General features: G+C 42.1%; 1 protein-coding gene across 4 annotated transcripts in view; it reads right to left on the bottom strand.

The window, feature by feature from the left end:
* EEF1D (eukaryotic translation elongation factor 1 delta) overlaps positions 1–19,442 on the bottom strand; it is a 29,827-nt gene that overhangs the window by 7,287 nt on the left and 3,098 nt on the right. Inside the window, exons 2-5 of one of the 4 annotated variants that reach the window (XM_061607099.1) lie at positions 17,193–17,316; positions 4,837–4,908; positions 1,329–1,400; positions 40–139 (exon numbers count right to left, since the gene is read on the bottom strand). In XM_061607099.1, the coding sequence (XP_061463083.1) occupies positions 40–139; positions 1,329–1,400; positions 4,837–4,908; positions 17,193–17,316 (368 nt within the window). The remainder of the gene's footprint in view (positions 1–39; positions 140–1,328; positions 1,401–4,836; positions 4,909–17,192; positions 17,317–19,442) is intronic. The other 3 variants (XM_061607100.1, XM_061607101.1, XM_061607102.1) reach the window with 3 other exon arrangements.

Here is a 19,442-nt window from a genome sequence, read left to right as displayed (position 1 = left end):
CACATCAGATGCAAACGATAGGCAGCTTTAAACACTCACCGCAATGAAGGTCTTGATTCTCTGCCTCCAGGTGTGCAATCCTGGTGACCAGTTCACTTTGGTCCCCAGCAGGTCCTGCTGAAGAGGTGCTGCTCACACTCTGCAAGAGACACAGACAACACGGAGAAGGGTGAGGCTGTTAGTCGCTGACAGCGATCGAACAAGAGAGACTCTCTATCGTAACAGAGGTGCAGCAACAGAAGAGAAACGAACGAGGGGACTGCCAGAGAGCAACAGGGGCCAAGCTTGTTCAGACAGAAGGTACAAGACAAAAAACAAACGGCCTTCTTCTCCATGACCCCCATGATGGAGCTGCTGTACACAGGATCAGTTTCCTCAACTTTTAAAAAGGTGTTCTTAGGGAGATTATAAAATATACAAACAAAAATGTAACTGCTGAATCATCCCTTCTAGCAACTTAAATATGACAAGATTTGTATTACATGTTCATGTATGTCTCAAATGAAGGAGTATGTAATTTTATACACAGCACCACCTTTCAAGAAAAAGAAAGAAAACCCCTTCCAGTCATGATCTTCGTTCTGCTCTGAGACCACACCATCATGTAAGGCAGATGATCTGAGTAACTTTTCTATTAAGGGAAGAGTGACCAATTTTTAACAAGACTGTTCCAATTCTTCTCAAAAGAATTGGGCAAGGATCCATGCAAACAGTTCCATGAGCCAAAGGGGACTGGAGGCTGTTCTTTTCTACAGAGCAGACATCCACTCTACATGGCACGCTGCATTTGAAACAGGGCGAGTTTCAAAAGCAAGGTGTCATATGGGTTGCTGAAACAACAAAAATGCAGCAGAAATTACAGCGGGCTTGAACAAGCCCCTGGGCAAGCCCAAACAAGCTCCTTGCACTATGGAACCTTAATGGCTGGGATCTAATAAAAACCATGCCAGCTAAGGGTTCAAGAAAAGTGGATTACGATTCGCTAATTCAAGTTATTCTGCTGCTTATGTAGATAGATGTTTCTAAAAACCTTAACTAACTGCGAAATTAGGATATATAGCCAAGGGTCTCTTTTTCCTTTTTTGAGAAGCAACTCCTGAAGGGTAGCTGAACATCACTGTGTGAATATTTGGCAAATCCAGAAGCAGAACTGTGTATAAGCAGACAATGATAAAAGCACAGAATTTGCAAAGCAGCATGATGACAGGAGGGGGCGTGGGAGAAGGAGAAAGGGCCTTAGGTATGAGCAACAATGCCGCTGAGCTGACCCTGATGGACAAGCATGCAGGTTATTGTGATTCCCCCCCCCCTACACACAAGCGACTTACAGTCGCACAACCTGACTGCTTCTTGCGACGAACAGGAGGAGCTTCATGGGGGTTTTGCAAAACTGTCTTCAGCTGGAAAGGGCAAGAGTATTTTTTTGTAAAATAATGTAATACACTGTTTACGATGATCATTCATTTAGATGTGGGCAGCTAAGCAGAGTGGTCAAACCCACATGCAGGAAAACATGCCTATGTGAAGAAAGTTAAGCAAAAAGAATGTTCTGAGATTAAGGCAGTAATCTGGGAAAACAATAAAAAAAACAGTTTAAGCTCCCAAATGCTGTTCTCTTCAACTGGGGGTGGGAAAAACAAAAGATTTGGGCCGGTTTGCCTGAGCAGGGACTGCAATCTTCCCATTCCTAAATCAAAGCAAACTACCCACACGGTCAACTTGTCCTGATGTGGGAATGGCACAACTAGTTTAGCAGAGAAAGTTCTATGCCCAACTATTAATGCAACTTAGCTATCGACACTGCAACCAGAATCTCACTAGGCTTGGCAGCAAGTATTGCTCCGTAGAAATTTTACTGCCACGACAGCCTGAATTCTTTGAGACAATTCGGTAGCCATTTCTGACAAAGTCCCTTACTAAATGCTCCTGGGTAAACTTAGTAGCCAGGAGATAAGAGAACTGGTAGGAAGCTCAGCATGGGAAGAAATGGCCAGTTATTGCAATGGAGGGAGAATGGGGAGCAGGAAGTTCCCCAGAGGATCTGCATTGGGACTGGTGCTATACAACTTGTCCATAGATGATTTGGAGTCAGGTGAGCAGCGGAGTAGCCACATTTCTGAACGACCTCTTTCACACCCTGTTTATATCAGAATACAATTCTGATATAAATCATTCCTAATATGATTCTTACAGTTCCTACAGTTTTATTTGGATCTGACCACTGACACCGTCTCTGTGTATGCCACACAACTCTTCCCACTTTTGTTAGATGCTGCACATTATGACAATGGTGAAGGGCCACAGGTCAAAGTTTATAACAAAAAAAGGCAAAAGAGGCAAGATGGGAAGCCCTTTACAAACTGTGTCAAATGTTTAGCAGTCTATGAATCTTCCAAATAAATGTTTTCGTAAGAACCACACAGCTTTTAAAAAAAGCCTTGGATTAATGTATCTACAATTACCAGATGATTTTAAAAGGGTGATTCAACTCTCTCATATGCAGTCAAGACCCAAATAACTGCTAGATCAATTATCATGGCCCTTTTTAGTCTGGTTTTAAGGCATGGGTCTGGGACTGAAGAACCTTGGTTGTCGCTCTGTTGGCTTTGAGAGAGGGGCAAGTATAGCCCTGCTGCTACTCCATCTCTTGGTGGCTTTTCAATACATCAACCAAGGTTATCTTGCTGGACAGAAGATTGGGAACTGGAGGCACAAGATTTTCAGATTCAAGCAGCAACTGCATGAAAGCAGAGGGATGTAAAGACCTAGATAAAACAAGATAAAATTGGGGAAAGGGGGGGGGAGTTTTTCTACCCACCTCCAAGGGCTTTTTTGCACTTGTTCCCCCAGCAAAAAGATTGGAAATTTTGGGAAAGACTGGAAAAAACCTCCTATGAAAACATTTTTTTTGGAAATGCACATTTACCACTGTGTCAAATTGAACAATATTGTATGCTAAGTTATAAATGATGCGTCTTATGTTCTTACAAGCATAAAACAGGTTTAGGTTTGAAACAAAAGTAAGTATTGCATATATTTATTGCATATAAAAACCCTTTCTATTTGGGGGGAGGAATGGTTTTTTTCCAAATTTCTAAAATTTTAAACCCCTTTTATGTATTCTAGCTATGCTACATTACTCAGGTGGTAGTAACCCTAACAGAAACTCCAGTTCAACAGCTTCTTCATGCCCTCACTCAAGAGGTAAAGGGTGGGGCATTAATGGAGACTCTTCCTAACATATATGAGAAAATGTGAGTAACTATTACTTTAAAAATCATCACTGAGGAGAAATCTGGGGTACTTCACAATTTTGCTGAATAAGGTTATTTATGGGAAACTACAGAGGATATATTCCTGCATCCAAAATACCAAGTAAGGTTTGCCTGAAACACCAAGGGAAGGCCTGCCTTCCAAACAACCTATTGCAGCAGTGCCTGATCCAAGCTGCACATGACCCGTTCTGCAACTGAACCTAGGCTGGCTTGGACCTGATAGGACCTTGATAGGACCATTGCCTGGGAACCAGATGCAAGTCACTCCAAACTCCTCAAGGGGAAAAGCAAGGTATAAATGAGATGGATGAAGAAAGTCATTTGCCTTTGATCATGAGAACCCAGCCTAAGTTACTGCAACAACACTCAGAGTAAAAAAATCACAGCAGAACCCAATCAGCCCGCTATCCTGCAGAATAATAATAAAATAATAAAATTTTATTTGTTAGTCGCCTATCTGTCCGAACTAACGGACACTCTAGGCGACTTACAACAATATAAAATACAATATACAAATCAAATCAAATGTGAACAGACAATCTCTTTGCACATATCTTAATGCAGAGGTTTCCAAACTCTTTTCCCCAAGGACAGCTTGAAAACTGCCGATGGTCTTGGCAGACGACTTAACAACGTCGTAGCAACTGCAACACACTGTGTGATTTTTAAGTTTTTACAGCAACTTTAACGCTGTATGATTTCTAGTTGTGTTTTATCGCTTCTTTCGTTTCTCATACTGTATTTTATTGTAATACAATTTGCATTCCATACAATTCAAACTGTAACGTAAGAAATAAAAGCAATGCAATTAGAAATCAATATGAATATTTAATACAGACATGCCACCGACTACCTAAGTGAAGCTCATGGACCACAGTTTGGGAACCCCTGGCCTAGTGGGAACTGGACTGAGAAGACAGCCGTCCAGCTCACGAGTATGCCCCTAACCACAGGCCAATAGTTTGCCCTGAGGTGCTGCATTAGTTTGGAGAAGTTAATGAAACGAAACATCTGAGAAGAGAGGCAAGAGACAGCCACATGCTATTGTTTCAGCTAGTTCAGATGGCAGGTGTGGGACTGCTGCATACTTGAGTACCCCCCCCCAAGTTACAAGCTCCTTATATGTTACAAGCTCTTCCCCCCAACATACAACTGCTGTACCTACCAAGATGAGTGTTTAACACAGGGGTCTATTCGAGCCTGCAGTCTACCATCTGCCATGATATCCCAGCAAAAGCCGCAGCATGTAACTGCTCCAATTGTGTGTTCTGGTTCTAAATGAGGGAAAAAAGAACACTGCACACTGGCTTCACTTTCGGTTAGTTTGCAAGTCCAATTTGGCTACAGCAAGCAGGATGTCACACACAGGATGCCCTAACAGGGCCGAGTTCATTCCACCTCATCCACCCTCTCTGACTTATGGTAAGAAAAGCCACACACGCAGAGTCTATGGGGGAAAAAACCAATCACAGTAGGAGTGAGGGTGTATCTGTGAGATATGCCATAGCTAGGAAAAATGAATGCAGTTAGCCAGCTGGTGAGAGAGCGCCCAGGTACTCACTCCGGCCAGCGACTTCTGGATATTCTCCCTGGCTCTGGCAATGTCGCGTAGGATCGTGCTGGCTCCGTTCTCCTGCAAACAGTGCAGAAAGAACCAAGTGGATTTTCTTTTAAAGGTACAGACAGATACAGGAGAAATTACTGAGGGTGGATCACATGAAAAGAGGGAAAGTGTTTTAACTGTGTACAGCAGTTAGCCATAAAAAAAGGAGTGAGAGCAAAACTCCGTCCACTGAACGGAATGACTATGCTGTCAGCAGCTATGATCCAGACTGTTTTCTGGAATGCCTGCAGGACAGAACCAGACAGGCGGGTGTAGCTATTCATGACACAGCCATTCCCAAGTCTATTCTCATGCTTTGGTCAGTACAACTATTTGCCATAGAAGGTGCACGTGCAAACTTTGAATTGACAAAATTGTTTCTACAGTGTTAATACCTGCCCTGAACCAATGTAAATATAGTGGAGTTATAATCCAACAAATAAAAATATTTGTCAAAGAAATTTCTGGCAGGGGCGGCAGCATATCCTGAAATGAGACTTGCATTCTGTGAAAGTGGCATGTATTTAGCCTTGAACATGATTCTGCTCTCAAGTGCCAGGCTTTCAAAAATTTGGCCTCTCCCTTCCCGCCAAGCATATGAAGGGTTTGGGGGAGGCATGGGAAGCCTGTTGGAGACAGCAAGCCTATTTGGGCTACAGAGAGAGAGAGAGAGAGAAGGGTCAGGATAAGAAGCCATGAGAGGGGCACAGAACATCCCCAGCATTAATGCCACAATCCCTGGCAAACCACATCCCCTCTCATTTGAGTCACTCTCCAGCTACTGACCATGTTTTGCAACGTGCCTTTCAATCACTGACCAGAAACCTTTTTTAGGTGAGATTTTTCAGGATACCAAATTCTGTGTGGGATGCTGTACAGTAGGGCCCCGCTTTTTGGCGGCCCACTTTCTGGCATTCCACTAATACAGTGGTTTTCAATTAGAGTAAGGCCCCACTCTTCCGGCACTTGTTCCGCTTTTACAGTGTTTTTCAGGCGTCAGGCGCCATTTTATTGATGGAGTTCCGCTTTTTGGCGGGAGTCTGAAACGTAACCCACCGTATGAGTGGGGCCCTACTGTATTCCACACTTCAGAGCCTTGAATATAAGCTTCCTTGTGCTGACCTACTGCTGGGTATAACCTTGTATCTCTTGGCATGATGACTGGTGCTAGATCATGAAAGCTATGTACCCATAATGGTGGCAGTCACATTGGCCATGGCATGTATTTGACCCCCTCCATATACAATGAACTAAGAGTAGTATGTATCAGATCCTGTATGATGAGTGTCTCCCCAAATGTTTGGGGCCTGTGGCACAGGGTTTTTTTATTACTGAAATTGAAGGCACCCATCACTCTTGCATCCAAAAAACACAAGTACAGTTCCTCAGTCAGGTCTCTAGAAGTGGGGGATAGCCAAGTCAATAATGTTTCCCCATACCAAACTCTCCTATTTCACCAAACCATTAGTGCTCAGGATAGGATGTAGCTTTCTGGCCAATGTTGGATATTCTAGGATTCCTCTGCATCAAAGAATCCCTGTGCCTGGAATGATATTGCTGCCCATATTAGTGGGAGGATAGGTAGAACAATCCTATGTTGCACATCCACGCTCCATGGGCCACTGAATGGTGGATGCTGAAGGAACACATCAGTCACTCAATGTACATGTCACTGTTGCGCAGCCACTTTTTTTTTTTAAATCGAGCCCTGGAAAGGACACCTTAATATGTGAGGGGGTTTGAGAGTGTCAAAGAAGCTGAGAGCAATGCCGTCAGGAGTCTAGACCAAGAGGTTACACTCCCAACAAGATCACGCAAAGCGGAATGGTCAAACTTGAAACACCAAACAAATATGCATGCAGACTCAGAGGAAGGCAATGGTAAACCACAGCTGAATACCTCTTACCATAAAAGCCCTATGAACAGACTATCCAAAATGCAACACAACATAGTGCTGGAAGATGAGACTCCCAGGTCAGGTGGCACTCAGTGAGCTGATGAAATTTTAAAAGGGGTAGAAGGGCTAGAAGTAGGCATTGTGAGAGCAGGGGCACAGGATATAAATTCAGAAGAGCAAAATTATCACAGGCCTAACCACAAGTGCCAAAGACACTTGAAGAGAGACACTGCTTACAAGTGCCTGTACGCTAATGCTAGGAGCCTCCAAACCAAGATGGGAGAACTGGAGTGCTTGGTCTTAGAGAAGAGCATTGATATAGTGAGCATAACCGAGACCTGGTGGAATGGAGAAAACCAGTGGGATACGGTTATCCCTGGATATAAACTATATCGGAAGGACAGGGAAGGACGTATTGGTGGCGGAGTCGCTCTATACGTGAAAGAAGGCATTGAATCCAGCAAGCTCGAAACCCCAAAAGAGGCAGACTCCTCCACAGAATCGTTGTGGGTGGTGATACCGTGCCCCAGGAGGGACTTAATACTGGGAACGATCTATCGTCCCCCTGATCAAAATGCTCAGGGAGACCTTGAGATGAGATATGAAATTGAGGAAGCATCCAAACTAGGAAATGTGGTAGTAATGGGTGACTTCAACTACCCGGACATAGACTGGCTGCATATGTGTTCCAGTCATGACAAAGAAGCAAAGTTTCTAGATATTCTAAATGACTATTCCCTAGATCAGTTGGTCATGGAACTGACCAGAGGGACGGCAACCCTGGACTTAATCCTCAGTGGGGACCGGGACCTGGTGCGAGATGTAAGTGTTGTTGAACCGATTGGGAGCAGTGACCACAGTGCTATTAAACATACATGTAACTGGCCAATTGCCAAGAAAATCCAACACGGTCACATTTGACTTCAAAAGAGGAAACTTCACAAAAATGAGGGGATTGGTAAAAAGAAAGCTGAAAAACAAAGTCCAGAGGGTCACATCACTCGAAAATGCTTGGAAGTTGTTTAAAAACACTATATTAGAAGCTCAACTGGAGTGCATACCGCAGATCAGAAAAGGTACCGCCAGGGCCAAGAAGATGCCAGCATGGTTAACAAGCAAAGTCAAGGAAGCTCTTAGAGGCAAAAAGTCTTCCTTCAGAAAATGGAAGTCTTGTCCGAATGAAGAAAATAAAAAAGAACACAAACTCTGGCAAAAGAAATGCAAGAAGACAATAAGGGATGCTAAAAAAGAATTTGAGGAGCACATTGCTAAGAACATAAAAACCAACAACAAAAAATACTATAAATACATTCAAAGCAGGAGACCATCTAGGGAGACGATTGGACCCTTGGATGATAAGGGAGTCAAAGGTGTACTAAAGAACGATAAGGAGATTGCAGAGAAGCTAAATGAATTCTTTGCATCTGTCTTCACAGTGGAAGATATAGGGCAGATCCCTGAACCTGAACTAACATTTGCAGGAAGGGATTCTGAGGAACTAAGACAAATAGTGGTAACGAGAGAGGAAGTTCTAAGCTTAATGGACAATATAAAAACTGACAAATCACCGGGCCCAGATGGCATCCACCCGAGAGTTCTCAAAGAACTCAAAGGTGAAATTGCTGATCTGCTAACTAAAATATGTAACTTGTCCCTCGGGTCCTCCTCCGTGCCTGAGGACTGGAAAGTGGCAAATGTAACACCAATCTTCAAAAAGGGATCCAGAGGGGATCCCGGAAATGACAGGCCAGTTAGCTTAACTTCTGTCCCTGGAAAACTGGTAGAAAGTATTATTAAAGCTAGATTAACCAAGCACATAGAAGAACAAGCCTTGCTGAAGCAGAGCCAGCATGGCTTCTGCAAGGGAAAGTCCTGTCTCAGTAACCTATTAGAATTCTTTGAGAGTGTCAACAAGCATATAGATAGAGGTGATCCAGTGGACATAGTGTACTTAGACTTTCAAAAAGCGTTTGACAAGGTACCTCACCAAAGGCTTCTGAGGAAGCTTAGCAGTCATGGAATAAGAGGAGAGGTCCTCTTGTGGATAAGGAATTGGTTAAGAAGCAGAAAGCAGAGAGTAGGAATAAACGGACAGTTCTCCCAATGGAGGGCTGTAGAAAGTGGAGTCCCTCAAGGATCGGTATTGGGACCTGTACTTTTCAACTTGTTCATTAATGACCTAGAATTAGGAGTGAGCAGTGAAGTGGCCAAGTTTGCTGACGACACTAAATTGTTCAGGGTTGTTAAAACAAAAAGGGATTGCGAAGAGCTCCAAAAAGACCTCTCCAAACTGAGTGAATGGGCGGAAAAATGGCAAATGCAATTCAATATAAACAAGTGTAAAATTATGCATATTGGAGCAAAAAATCTTAATTTCACATATACGCTCATGAGGTCTGAACTGGCGGTGACCGACCAGGAGAGAGACCTCGGGTTGTAGTGGACAGCACGATGAAAATGTCGACCCAGTGTGCGGCAGCTGTGAAAAAGGCAAATTCCATGCTAGGGATAATTAGGAAAGGTACTGAAAATAAAACAGCCGATATCATAATGCCGTTGTATAAATCTATGGTGCGGCCGCATTTGGAATACTGTGTACAGTTCTGGTCGCCTCATCTCAAAAAGGATATGATAGAGTTGGAAAAGGTTCAGAAGAGGGCAACCAGAATGATCAAGGGGATGGAGCGACTCCCTTACGAGGAAAGGTTGCAGCATTTGGGGCTTTTTAGTTTAGAGAAAAGGCGGGTCAGAGGAGACATGATAGAAGTGTATAAAATTATGCATGGCATTGAGAAAGTGGATAGAGAAAAGTTCTTCTCCCTCTCTCATAATACTAGAACTCGTGGACATTCAAAGAAGCTGAATGTTGGAAGATTCAGGACAGACAAAAGGAAGTACTTCTTTACTCAGCGCATAGTTAAACTATGGAATTTGCTCCCACAAGATGCAGTAATGGCCACCAGCTTGGATGGCTTTAAAAGAAGATTAGACAAATTCATGGAGGACAGGGCTATCAATGGCTACTAGCCATGATGGCTGTGCTCTGCCACCCTAGTCAGAGGCAGCATGCTTCTGAAAACCAGTTGCCGGAAGCCTCAGGAGGGGAGAGTGTTCTTGCACTCGGGTCCTGCTTGCGGGCTTCCCCCAGGCACCTGGTTGGCCGCTGTGAGAACAGGATGCTGGACTAGATGGGCCACTGGCCTGATCCAGCAGGCTCTTCTTATGTTCTTATGTACTGAGGAAGAACAACAGACAAGTACGAATAGCGCTGTGACTAATGACGCAACTGGGCCAAAGCCGAATGGAAGCACGGAGGCTGATGTGCACAGATGCGAAAGGAGAGTCCTGAGTTGTATGATGTACACAATAGAAATGTGTAATGTGAGAAGCATGAATCAGGGAAAGTTAGAAATTTTCAAGCAAGAAATGGAACATATCAACATTACAATACTTGGCGTGAGTGAATTAAACTGGATGGGAATGGGACATTTCCACTGAGGCAACTACAAAATATTTTATGTAGGAAATGAGAAATTAAGATGAAATGGGGTTGCTTTAACAGTGAGAAGTGATGTAGCAAAAGCAATTACGAGCTACAACGCAACGTCTGAGCAAGTCATATCAATGAGATTAAACGGGAAACCTATAAACATAACCATCACCCAAGTCTGTGTTCCAACGGCAAATGCAGAAGAGGAATTGGAGAGATTTTACACAGAAGTACAGGAAGAAATTGATCACACACCAAACCGAGATATGTTGATAATCATGGGGGACTGGAATGCAAAAGTAGGGAACAGAGAAGAACTAGGCACTGTTCGAAAATGGGGCTTAGAAATGAAGCAGGAGAAAGACTTAATGAATTCTGTGAAGCCAATAATTTGTTTCTTGCAAACACATTTTTGAACAACCAAAAAGACAACTGTATATGTGGACATCACCAAATGGTCAATATAGGAATCAAATTGATTATATAATTGGTAGCAGAAGATGGAGAAGTTCCATACTTTCTGGAAAACAAGACCAGGAGCAGACTGTGGTACAGAGCATGAACTGATAATATCGAAAATCAGAGTACAGCTAAAGAACAACAAAGCAATCATCATGCCAAAATAAAATTTAAATAACATTCCAGAAGAATAAAAAGATCAAATAAGGAACAGATGTGAGGCTTTAAACTCAGTTGACAAAGAACCAGAAGAACTATGGAGTGAAGTCAGAGACATTATCAGGGAAGAATGCAAAAAGACAATACCTCTAGTTAAAAAGAAAGACCTCAATGGATAACTGACTAAACTCTTAAAATGGTTAAAGAGAGAAGGAAAGCAAGAGGAAAGAGAAACATGGTCAGAACCCTAAATGCAACAATACAGCGACTAGTACATAGCGACAAAGTGAACTATTACAACAGTTATTGTATACAAATAGAAGAGGACAACAAAAAGGGTAAAATAAGAGCCCTGTTCCAAAATATTAGAGAAATTAAAGGGAAATTTAAACCAGGAGTAGGGATGTTGAACAATCAACAGGGGAACACACTGACTGACCAAGATAAAATAAAAGGAAGATGAAAGCAATACACTGAAGAACTCTATAAAACAGATGCCAGGATAACAGATTCATTCATGGAGGAACCGTATGATGAAGAAACAGAAATTTTAGAATGTGAGGTGGAAGCTGCTCTTAAAATACTTAGAAGAAACAAATCACCAGGAACAGATGGCATACCAGTAGAGTTGCTACAAGTTACTGAGACTGAATCTGTCCAAATTTTGAGAAACATTTGTCCACAAATATGGAAAACTATGGCCCACAGACTGGAAGCGTTCAATATGCATCCCAATTCTAAAGAAAGGGGATCCCAGGGAATGCAGTAATTATCGAACTGTTGCCTTAATATCCCATCCAAGTAATGTTCAAGATTCTACAACAAAGGCTCTTACCATATATGGAGCGAGAAAGGCCAGATGTCTATGTTGGATTCAGAAAGGGAAGAGGTACCAGAGATCATATCACACACATATGTTGGATAATGGAAAGGACCAAGGAATTTCAGTAGAAAATCACCCTGTGCTTTATAGATTACAGCAAAGCCTTTGATTGTGTAGACCATGAAAAACTATGGAATGCTTTAAAAGAAATGGGGGTGCCACAGCATCTGATTGTTCTGATACACAACCTATACTCTGGACAAGAGACCACTCTAAGAACAGAATATGGAGAAACTGACTGGTTCCCAATTGGAAAGAGTGTGAGACAGGGGTGTATTTTATCACCCTATTTCTTTAATCTCTATGTAGAACGTATCATACGGAAAGCGGGATTGGATAAGATGAAGGAGGTGTGAAAACTGAAGGGAGAAATATCACATAATTTAAGATATGCAGACGATACCATACTACTAGCAGAAACCAGTAATGATTTGAAAAGAATGCTGATGAAAGTTAAAACAGGAAAGCACAAAAGCAGAACTACAGCTGAATGTCAAGAAGACTAAAGTAATGTCAACAGAAGATTTATGTAACTTTGAAGTTGGTAACGAGGACATTGAACTTGTCAAGGATTATCAATACCTCGGCACAGTCATTAACCAAAATGGAGACAATAGTCAAGAAATCAGAAGAAGGCTAGGACTGGGGAGGGCAGCTGTGAGAGAACTAGAAAAGGTCCTCAAATGCAAAGATGTATCACTGAACACTAAAGTCAGGACCATTCAGACCATGGTATTCCTGATCTCTATGTATGAATGTGAAAGTTGGTCAGTGAAAAAAGCGGGTAAGAGTTAAATCAACTCATTTGAAATGTGGTGTTGGAGGAGAGCTTTGCGCACACCATGGACTGTGAAACAGTAAAATAAATGGGTATTAGAACAAATTAAACCAAAACTATCACTAGAAGCTAAAATGATGAAACTGAGATTATCATACTTTGGATACATAATGAGAAGACATGATTCACCAGAACAGACAATAATGCTGGGAAAAACAGAAGGGAGTAGAAAAAGAGGAAGGCCAAACAAGAGATGGATTGATTGCATAAAAGAAGCCACAGATTTGAACTTACAAGATCTGAACAGGGTGGATTGTAACAGATGTTATTTGAGGTCACTGATTCATAGGGCTGCCATAAATTGTAATTGACTTGAAGTTACATAACAACAAAATCCTTACTGGCATAAGCCAACATTTTTCTAAACTGGTGTGTTTTCAAAATATAAAAAAATCAGAATATTTAAGAAGGACTCTCTTCTGAACTTGATGGATCTAATGGTGATTTCATTTCCTCCAAGTTCCTTAATGAAGCAGCAGGTTGCAGAACAAGCCCTAGAAGGCTGAATACCTTGATGCTACTCCTTCTAGATAGGGGCCAAACTTCCCTTGATTTTCCCCTCACTACAGTAAATAGAGCGCTCTGCTATACTTAAAGCCTGCCCCCTAAGTAAAGACCATGTAAGCAATTGCTCACAGGAGGACATTTCTGGGAATATAGCTTCAGAAGGCAGCACAAATATAGCTGAACAAGCACAACAAACACTATTCAGGCAATAAAATAACAAAGTCCTGCAGATTTCAACCAACTTTCAATGCAGCTTAACACATAAATTAGCAGCCTTCTGCATTTTTACACATTTGTTTGTGGGGTCCCAGTCACTTCAGTACATACAAGTTTTCTAACCTTGAGGAGGAGTTGGCAGAAATTCTGTGGGCACAGATGCATGCTTCCTGTGGGAAACTGCTGCAGATCTTTGTGCTGCTGCTGAGGCGTCTTTAATTTCAACCTGGACTAACCTGTTCACCCCATAATGACAAGGACAGGCCTTCCTAAACTTTTCTAAGCTTGCAGAAAAACAGGAAAAATGTCCTGCATGTACAGACACAGCAATTTTGAGATGACCTCCCACAGGGAAAACAAGATGATACAGTAGGTAGAGAGGTGTGGATATTACGTGCCTTCAAGTCAATTATGTGTTCCCCTGTTGATTATTCAACATCCCTACTTTTGGTTTAAATTCCCCTTTAATTTCTCTCTTTCTTTTAGAATAGGGCTCTTGTTCTACCTTAGTCCTATTTCTATGCAATAACTATTGTATACTATAACTGGACTCCTACTGGGAGGAAGTGTGGGATATAACTCAAACAATAGTAATAATAATAATAGTAATAACAACAATAATAACTGTTCTCTTTGTCCCTATGTACTAGACGCTGTATTATTGCATTTAGGGTTCTAACCATGTTTTTGTTTCCTTTTCCTTTCCTTCTCTCTCCAACAGTTTTAAGAGTTTATTCAGTCATCCATTCAGGTCTTCCTCTCTTTTTAACAAGAGGTATTGTCTTTTTGCATTCTTCCCTGATAATGTCTCTTGCTTCACTCCATAGCTCTTCTGGTTCCCTGTCAACTAAGTTTAAAGCCTCACATCTGTTCCTTATTTGATCTTTATACTCGTCTGGAATGTTATTTAAATTGTATGGTGGCATTATGATAGCTTTCTTGTTTTTCTTTAGCTTTATTCTGATTTCCGATATTACCAGTTTATGATCTGTACCGCAGTCTGCTCCTGGTCTTGTTTTTGCAGAAAGTATGGAACTTCTCCACTTTCTGCTACCAATTATATAATCAATTTGATTCCTATATTGACCATTGGGCGATGTCCACGTGTATAGTCGTCTTTTCAGTTGCTCAAAAAATGTGTTTGCAAGAAACAAATTATTGGCTTCACAGAATTCAATAAGTCTTTCTCCAGCTTTATTTCTATCTCGTAAGCCCCATTTTCGAACAGTGCCTAGTTCTTCTCTATTCCCTACTTTTGCATTCCAGTCCCCCATGATTATCAACATATCTCATTTTGGTGTGTGATCAATTTCTTCCTGTACTTCTGTGTAAAATCTCTCCAATTCCTCTTCTGTGTTTGCTGTTGGTGCGTAGACTTGGATGATGGTTATGTTCATAGGTTTCCCATTAAATCTCACTGATATCAATCACTCAGAGCTTGCATTATAGCTCCTAATTGCTTTTGCTACATCACTTCGCACTATTAAAGCAACCCCATTTCTTCTTAATTTCTCATTTCCTGCATAAAATATTTTGTAGTTGCCCGATTGAAAATGTCCCATTTCCGTCCATTTTAATTCACTCACGCCAAGTATTGTAACATTGATACGTTTCATTTCTTGCTTTACAATTTCTAACTTTCCCTGGTTCATGCTTCTCACATTCCATGTTCCTATTATATACGTCATAAAACTCTGGACTTCCCTTTCACATCTGTGTGCATCAGCCTCCAGACTTCCATTTGGCTTTGACTCAGTTGCGTCATTAGTCACAGCGCTACTTGTACTTGACTGTTGTTCTTCCCCAGTAGCCTGCTGAATGCCACCTGACCTGGGAGTCTCATCTTCCAGCAGTATCTCGTGTTGCAGTTTGGATACTCTGTTCACAGAGTTTGTATGGTAAGAGGTATTCAGCGGTGGTTTACCATTGCCTTCCTCTGAGTCTGCATGCATCTTCGTCTGGAATCTCAGTTTTGACCATTCCACCTTGGGTGACCCTGTCGGGAGTCTAGCCTCGTGGTCTAGACTCCTAATGGCATTGCTCTCAGCTTCTTTGATGCTCTCAACCCCCCTCACCACGTTAAGGTGTGCATCCTAGAGGGGGAGGTTGAGAGGAAGAGGACAATACTTATTATTATTTTATTAAATTCATATCCTGTCCTTTCTCCCAAAGTTGCCCAGGGTGGCAGCCAACATTCAACTTGTTCAATGCTGTTGCTCATGGCCAGCAAAGGATCATAAGAAAAAAAACCCTGGTGTGTAAGAATTTGCTTCACCTTCTCCTTTCCTTTCAAGCTACCTTCTGCAACAGGACCAACGGTAACCTCTTTGGAACCCATGGTGCATGCTCAGGGTCACCGGGAGGGAACAAATCATTGTTTCCTGCCATTTAGCTGTTTTGCACGCTGTCTAATCTCTATTATTCAATAACAAGGGGGTAGTGCTGTTCCTACCCTCTGCAGTACTTCCACAGTAAATTGGATGATTGTGCAACTGCTACAGTAACTCAGTAGCTGCATTCAGATGAAACACTAAGCATGGCATGGCAAAGGGGTGGGGAATCTCTTGCCTTCCAGCCCTCCACATTTGACACAACTCCATTTTCCCAGAATCACACTCACCTGCCCCATATCTATCATCATAAGTAATGTCAGGTGTGGGGAAGGTAGAGAGGCACTGGATATTATATTATTAGAAGTTGGCCTGCAGGGGTTGGGGGAGATAAAGATCTGGCCTATCAAGACAAGAAAATTGCCCACCCCGGTTGAGAATTATGAGACTGCGTCACAACAAACCTTTCCATTCCTTTAGCTGCAAGGGAGAAAATGTGAAGTGTTCTGTTGCTGTTTGTAACAAAAATCTGAGAAACTAAGATTATCAAACCACTATCAGATCCGATATGTAACTATATGTACAAGCCAGTTCCCCATATTAGAAAAAAATGGGAAACTCTGGCTTGTCACAAAACACAACTGGAAAGTTCAAGTTTCCTCCCTTTGCACACAAAGGAAGTGGGAAGAGGAGAACATGTGAGCTCAACCCACATCACCATGCAGTCTCATAATGCCCAGTCAGACTTTAGCTACTTTTCCTTCATTTTCCCATTCAAGTAGCTCAAAATATTTTAATGCACATTGTTCTACCCTGATCACCAACCCCGGGGACAGTTGTTGAGAAAGGTATACAACACAAGGGTCTAAGACCAAGTGGCGTTGAATGTGGCCACAATGGAAATCATCTGCTTGGCCATCAATACATCTTGTGATACACACACTACACCGCCTGTACAGTAGCGGAGGAGCCCTTCTCTGCACATGCACCAGGGAAGGGAGATCTCTCCCTCTCAATGCAGTGTTTCCTACTGGGAAATAACATGTTTAAAACCCACTGGTAACATGGGGGGGGGCGAGGGAGGTACTGGTGGGGTGACGACTGTCCTGCAACCAAAGGCAAAAGCCCACTACTTGACAAGGACAGGGTGGGTAGGAAGACAATTTCAAGAACAATTAGCTCCAAGAGTAACACTGGATGCCCTCTTCCTATGGTATTAACTGGTAGACCCTGCAGGGACAAACCAGTACACCAGTTGCCAGGTGGTGGGCAGGGAATAGCAGGCCATGGCTGCTGCCTTCAGAACTGTTTTGGGCTTTCCAGAGGACTCTGGCTGGCCACTCTGGGGATGCTAGATGGACCTTTGGTTTGATCCAGCAAAGCTCATCTTGTGTTCAGAAGATATTGAGATTGTGATATGAGACGGCTGCATATAAATAGGAAAAGAGTCTCCACCGTCTTGCTACCTACTCCAGAAGCACCGTGACATGTCAGTTGCCTGCTTCTCTTGCCACTGGAGAATACCGGCATCTTACCTGCTGGCAGGAAGGACTAGTGGCTGGACCATTCATCTGTTCATAGTATCTCTTCTCAGCATCATCATATCTGAACTTGTCAAACCAAATCTTCTCATGCATGAGGAAGCTGGCTGCCATTTTTCTGCAAAGAGGAGTAGACTAAATAAATAGCTAGGAATACTTCAGCTTAATAGCTAAGATCAGGTTAGTCAATTAGGATATCCCTCCTCCCAGCAGGACCACATCCAGTAACAACTCATTGATCCTCCCCACCCGATGGGAAGGCTTATGTAAATAGGATAAATTAGGAATACATAGCTCAGTCACTTGGCTGCCTGCTCTGTCCTGCTTTTTACATCAGAGAGGAAGATAAGCAAGTGCTCTTTTCAAAAACCAGTGTAAACACCCTGAGGCAGGCACCAGAAACTTGAGAATCCATACACTCCAACCATCAGTTGACAAGAATCTGTCTCAGATGCTCATGCTCAGAAACAACCCTTGTTCCAAGAAAAGCAGAAAATCTTGCTCCTAGAAAAGCAGAGTTCATTTGCCAAGACAGGAGGGTAGCTGTGATACCAGCTCTAGGGGTAACATGTGACACCTGAATATTATACAGCCACAATAGTGGCTGTATACTATAGCTAGTGTGGATTTTTCGCATTCAGCAATGTTAAATTGAAAATACCCTCCATGCTATTCTGATCCTTCCCATAAGCTCATTTCAAAAGAAAACCTTACAAAACTTATAGTCCTGAACTCAGAAACGCTTGCTCAACAACCCTTTAAATTTTTATGGCGATACACAAAACAGAATCAAGAGTTCAAAGTGTACCTACCTACCTTCCCCTCCCCATCCCCTTCCAATCTCCTCCTTCCTCCTCCCCCCTCCCCCATGCTCAGTTGTACCTATCTTAAGCATGATTGCACGGGAGTAAATCCCACTGAACTTAATAAACATGTAAATGTTTAAACCTACCCTTCTCCCCTCCCCCTCCTGCCTGCTCCTATCCCTCCCCTCCCCTCTGCCCTTCCTCCCCATCCCCTGTGGTCACTTTCACCAATCCTAAGAATGATTGCAGGGGAGTAAATCCCACCTAACTCAATAAGCATGCAAATGATCAATCCATTCTCAGCAAACTTGCACAGGATCCTATTTCTTACCTCCCGGATTAAAAAGCAGAGAAATTCAATAATAAGCAAAAAAAAGTTGTGGTTTAAGAACGTATCTATAGCAAACAGATGTTTCTATCAAACTTTAAAAAGCAGGGAAATTGGGCAGCTATAGTGAACGCACCAGGGGAGCAGGTGACCTGACCTCCTCTCTGAGCTTTTGGACTGCCCTACAAATTTGTCAAAATCCAAACACAATTTGGGTTTGTCTTTCATAGTCCAATCCACTTCCTGGAAGAATTTGGTAACATGTGCCTCTGAGCATATGGTGAGTGGTGGCAACACCTGCAATCAGCCCAAATAACAGAAACAGGACATGTGCTGTGCTGATCTTGTTTTAGCAGGGAGGAAGCAACAATATTAACAGTTTATATAGTTCAGATAGAAACTTTAAATATATTTCATTTACTTTGCAATTTTAGTAAAATTTCCTATAGTAAATCATTTTATTTTGCTTCTTTTTCTGTGAATATATGAAGTATAGCAACACTTTGCAACATTAAAAAAACTCCAAAAACAACTGTGGAATAATGGCACTGATTATTCTGCACAATAGTTTCCAATAGACATGAGAAGTGTCTCAGTTTGCACAAGATAGAACAGTGGCAGGTGAATTATATTCTAGGAAAATTCTAGGTGTGCTTTATGTTTTTAATTGACCATGCCCACCTTTTCTTAAGTAGCCACCACTCACCATATGCTCAGAGGCACATGTTACCAAATTCTTCCAAGCTACACAGGAAGTGGATTAGACTATGAAAGATCAACAATCAAATATGTATTTTAAATTGTATATTTATTTTAATGTTTTTGATTGCTGTAAACCGCCTAGAGATCTTCGGCTATGGGGCAGTATACAAGTGCAATAAATAAATAAACCCAAATTGTGTTTGCATTTTGACAAATTTGTAGGGCAGTATGATCTCAGAGAGGAGGTCAGGTCTCCTGCTCCCCTGGTACATTCACTATAGCAGCCCAATTTCCCTGCTTTTTAAAGTTTGATAGAAATATCTGTTTGCTATAGGTATGTTCTTAAACCACAAGGTTATTTGTCTATTATTGAATACTATCACAATGGTTCTGCCTAAGTGGCTCTAA

The sequence above is a fragment of the Rhineura floridana genome, chromosome 1 (genome assembly GCF_030035675.1).
Source record: "Rhineura floridana isolate rRhiFlo1 chromosome 1, rRhiFlo1.hap2, whole genome shotgun sequence".
NCBI lineage: Eukaryota > Metazoa > Chordata > Lepidosauria > Squamata > Rhineuridae > Rhineura > Rhineura floridana.
This window is presented reverse-complemented; position numbering and strand designations above follow the sequence as displayed.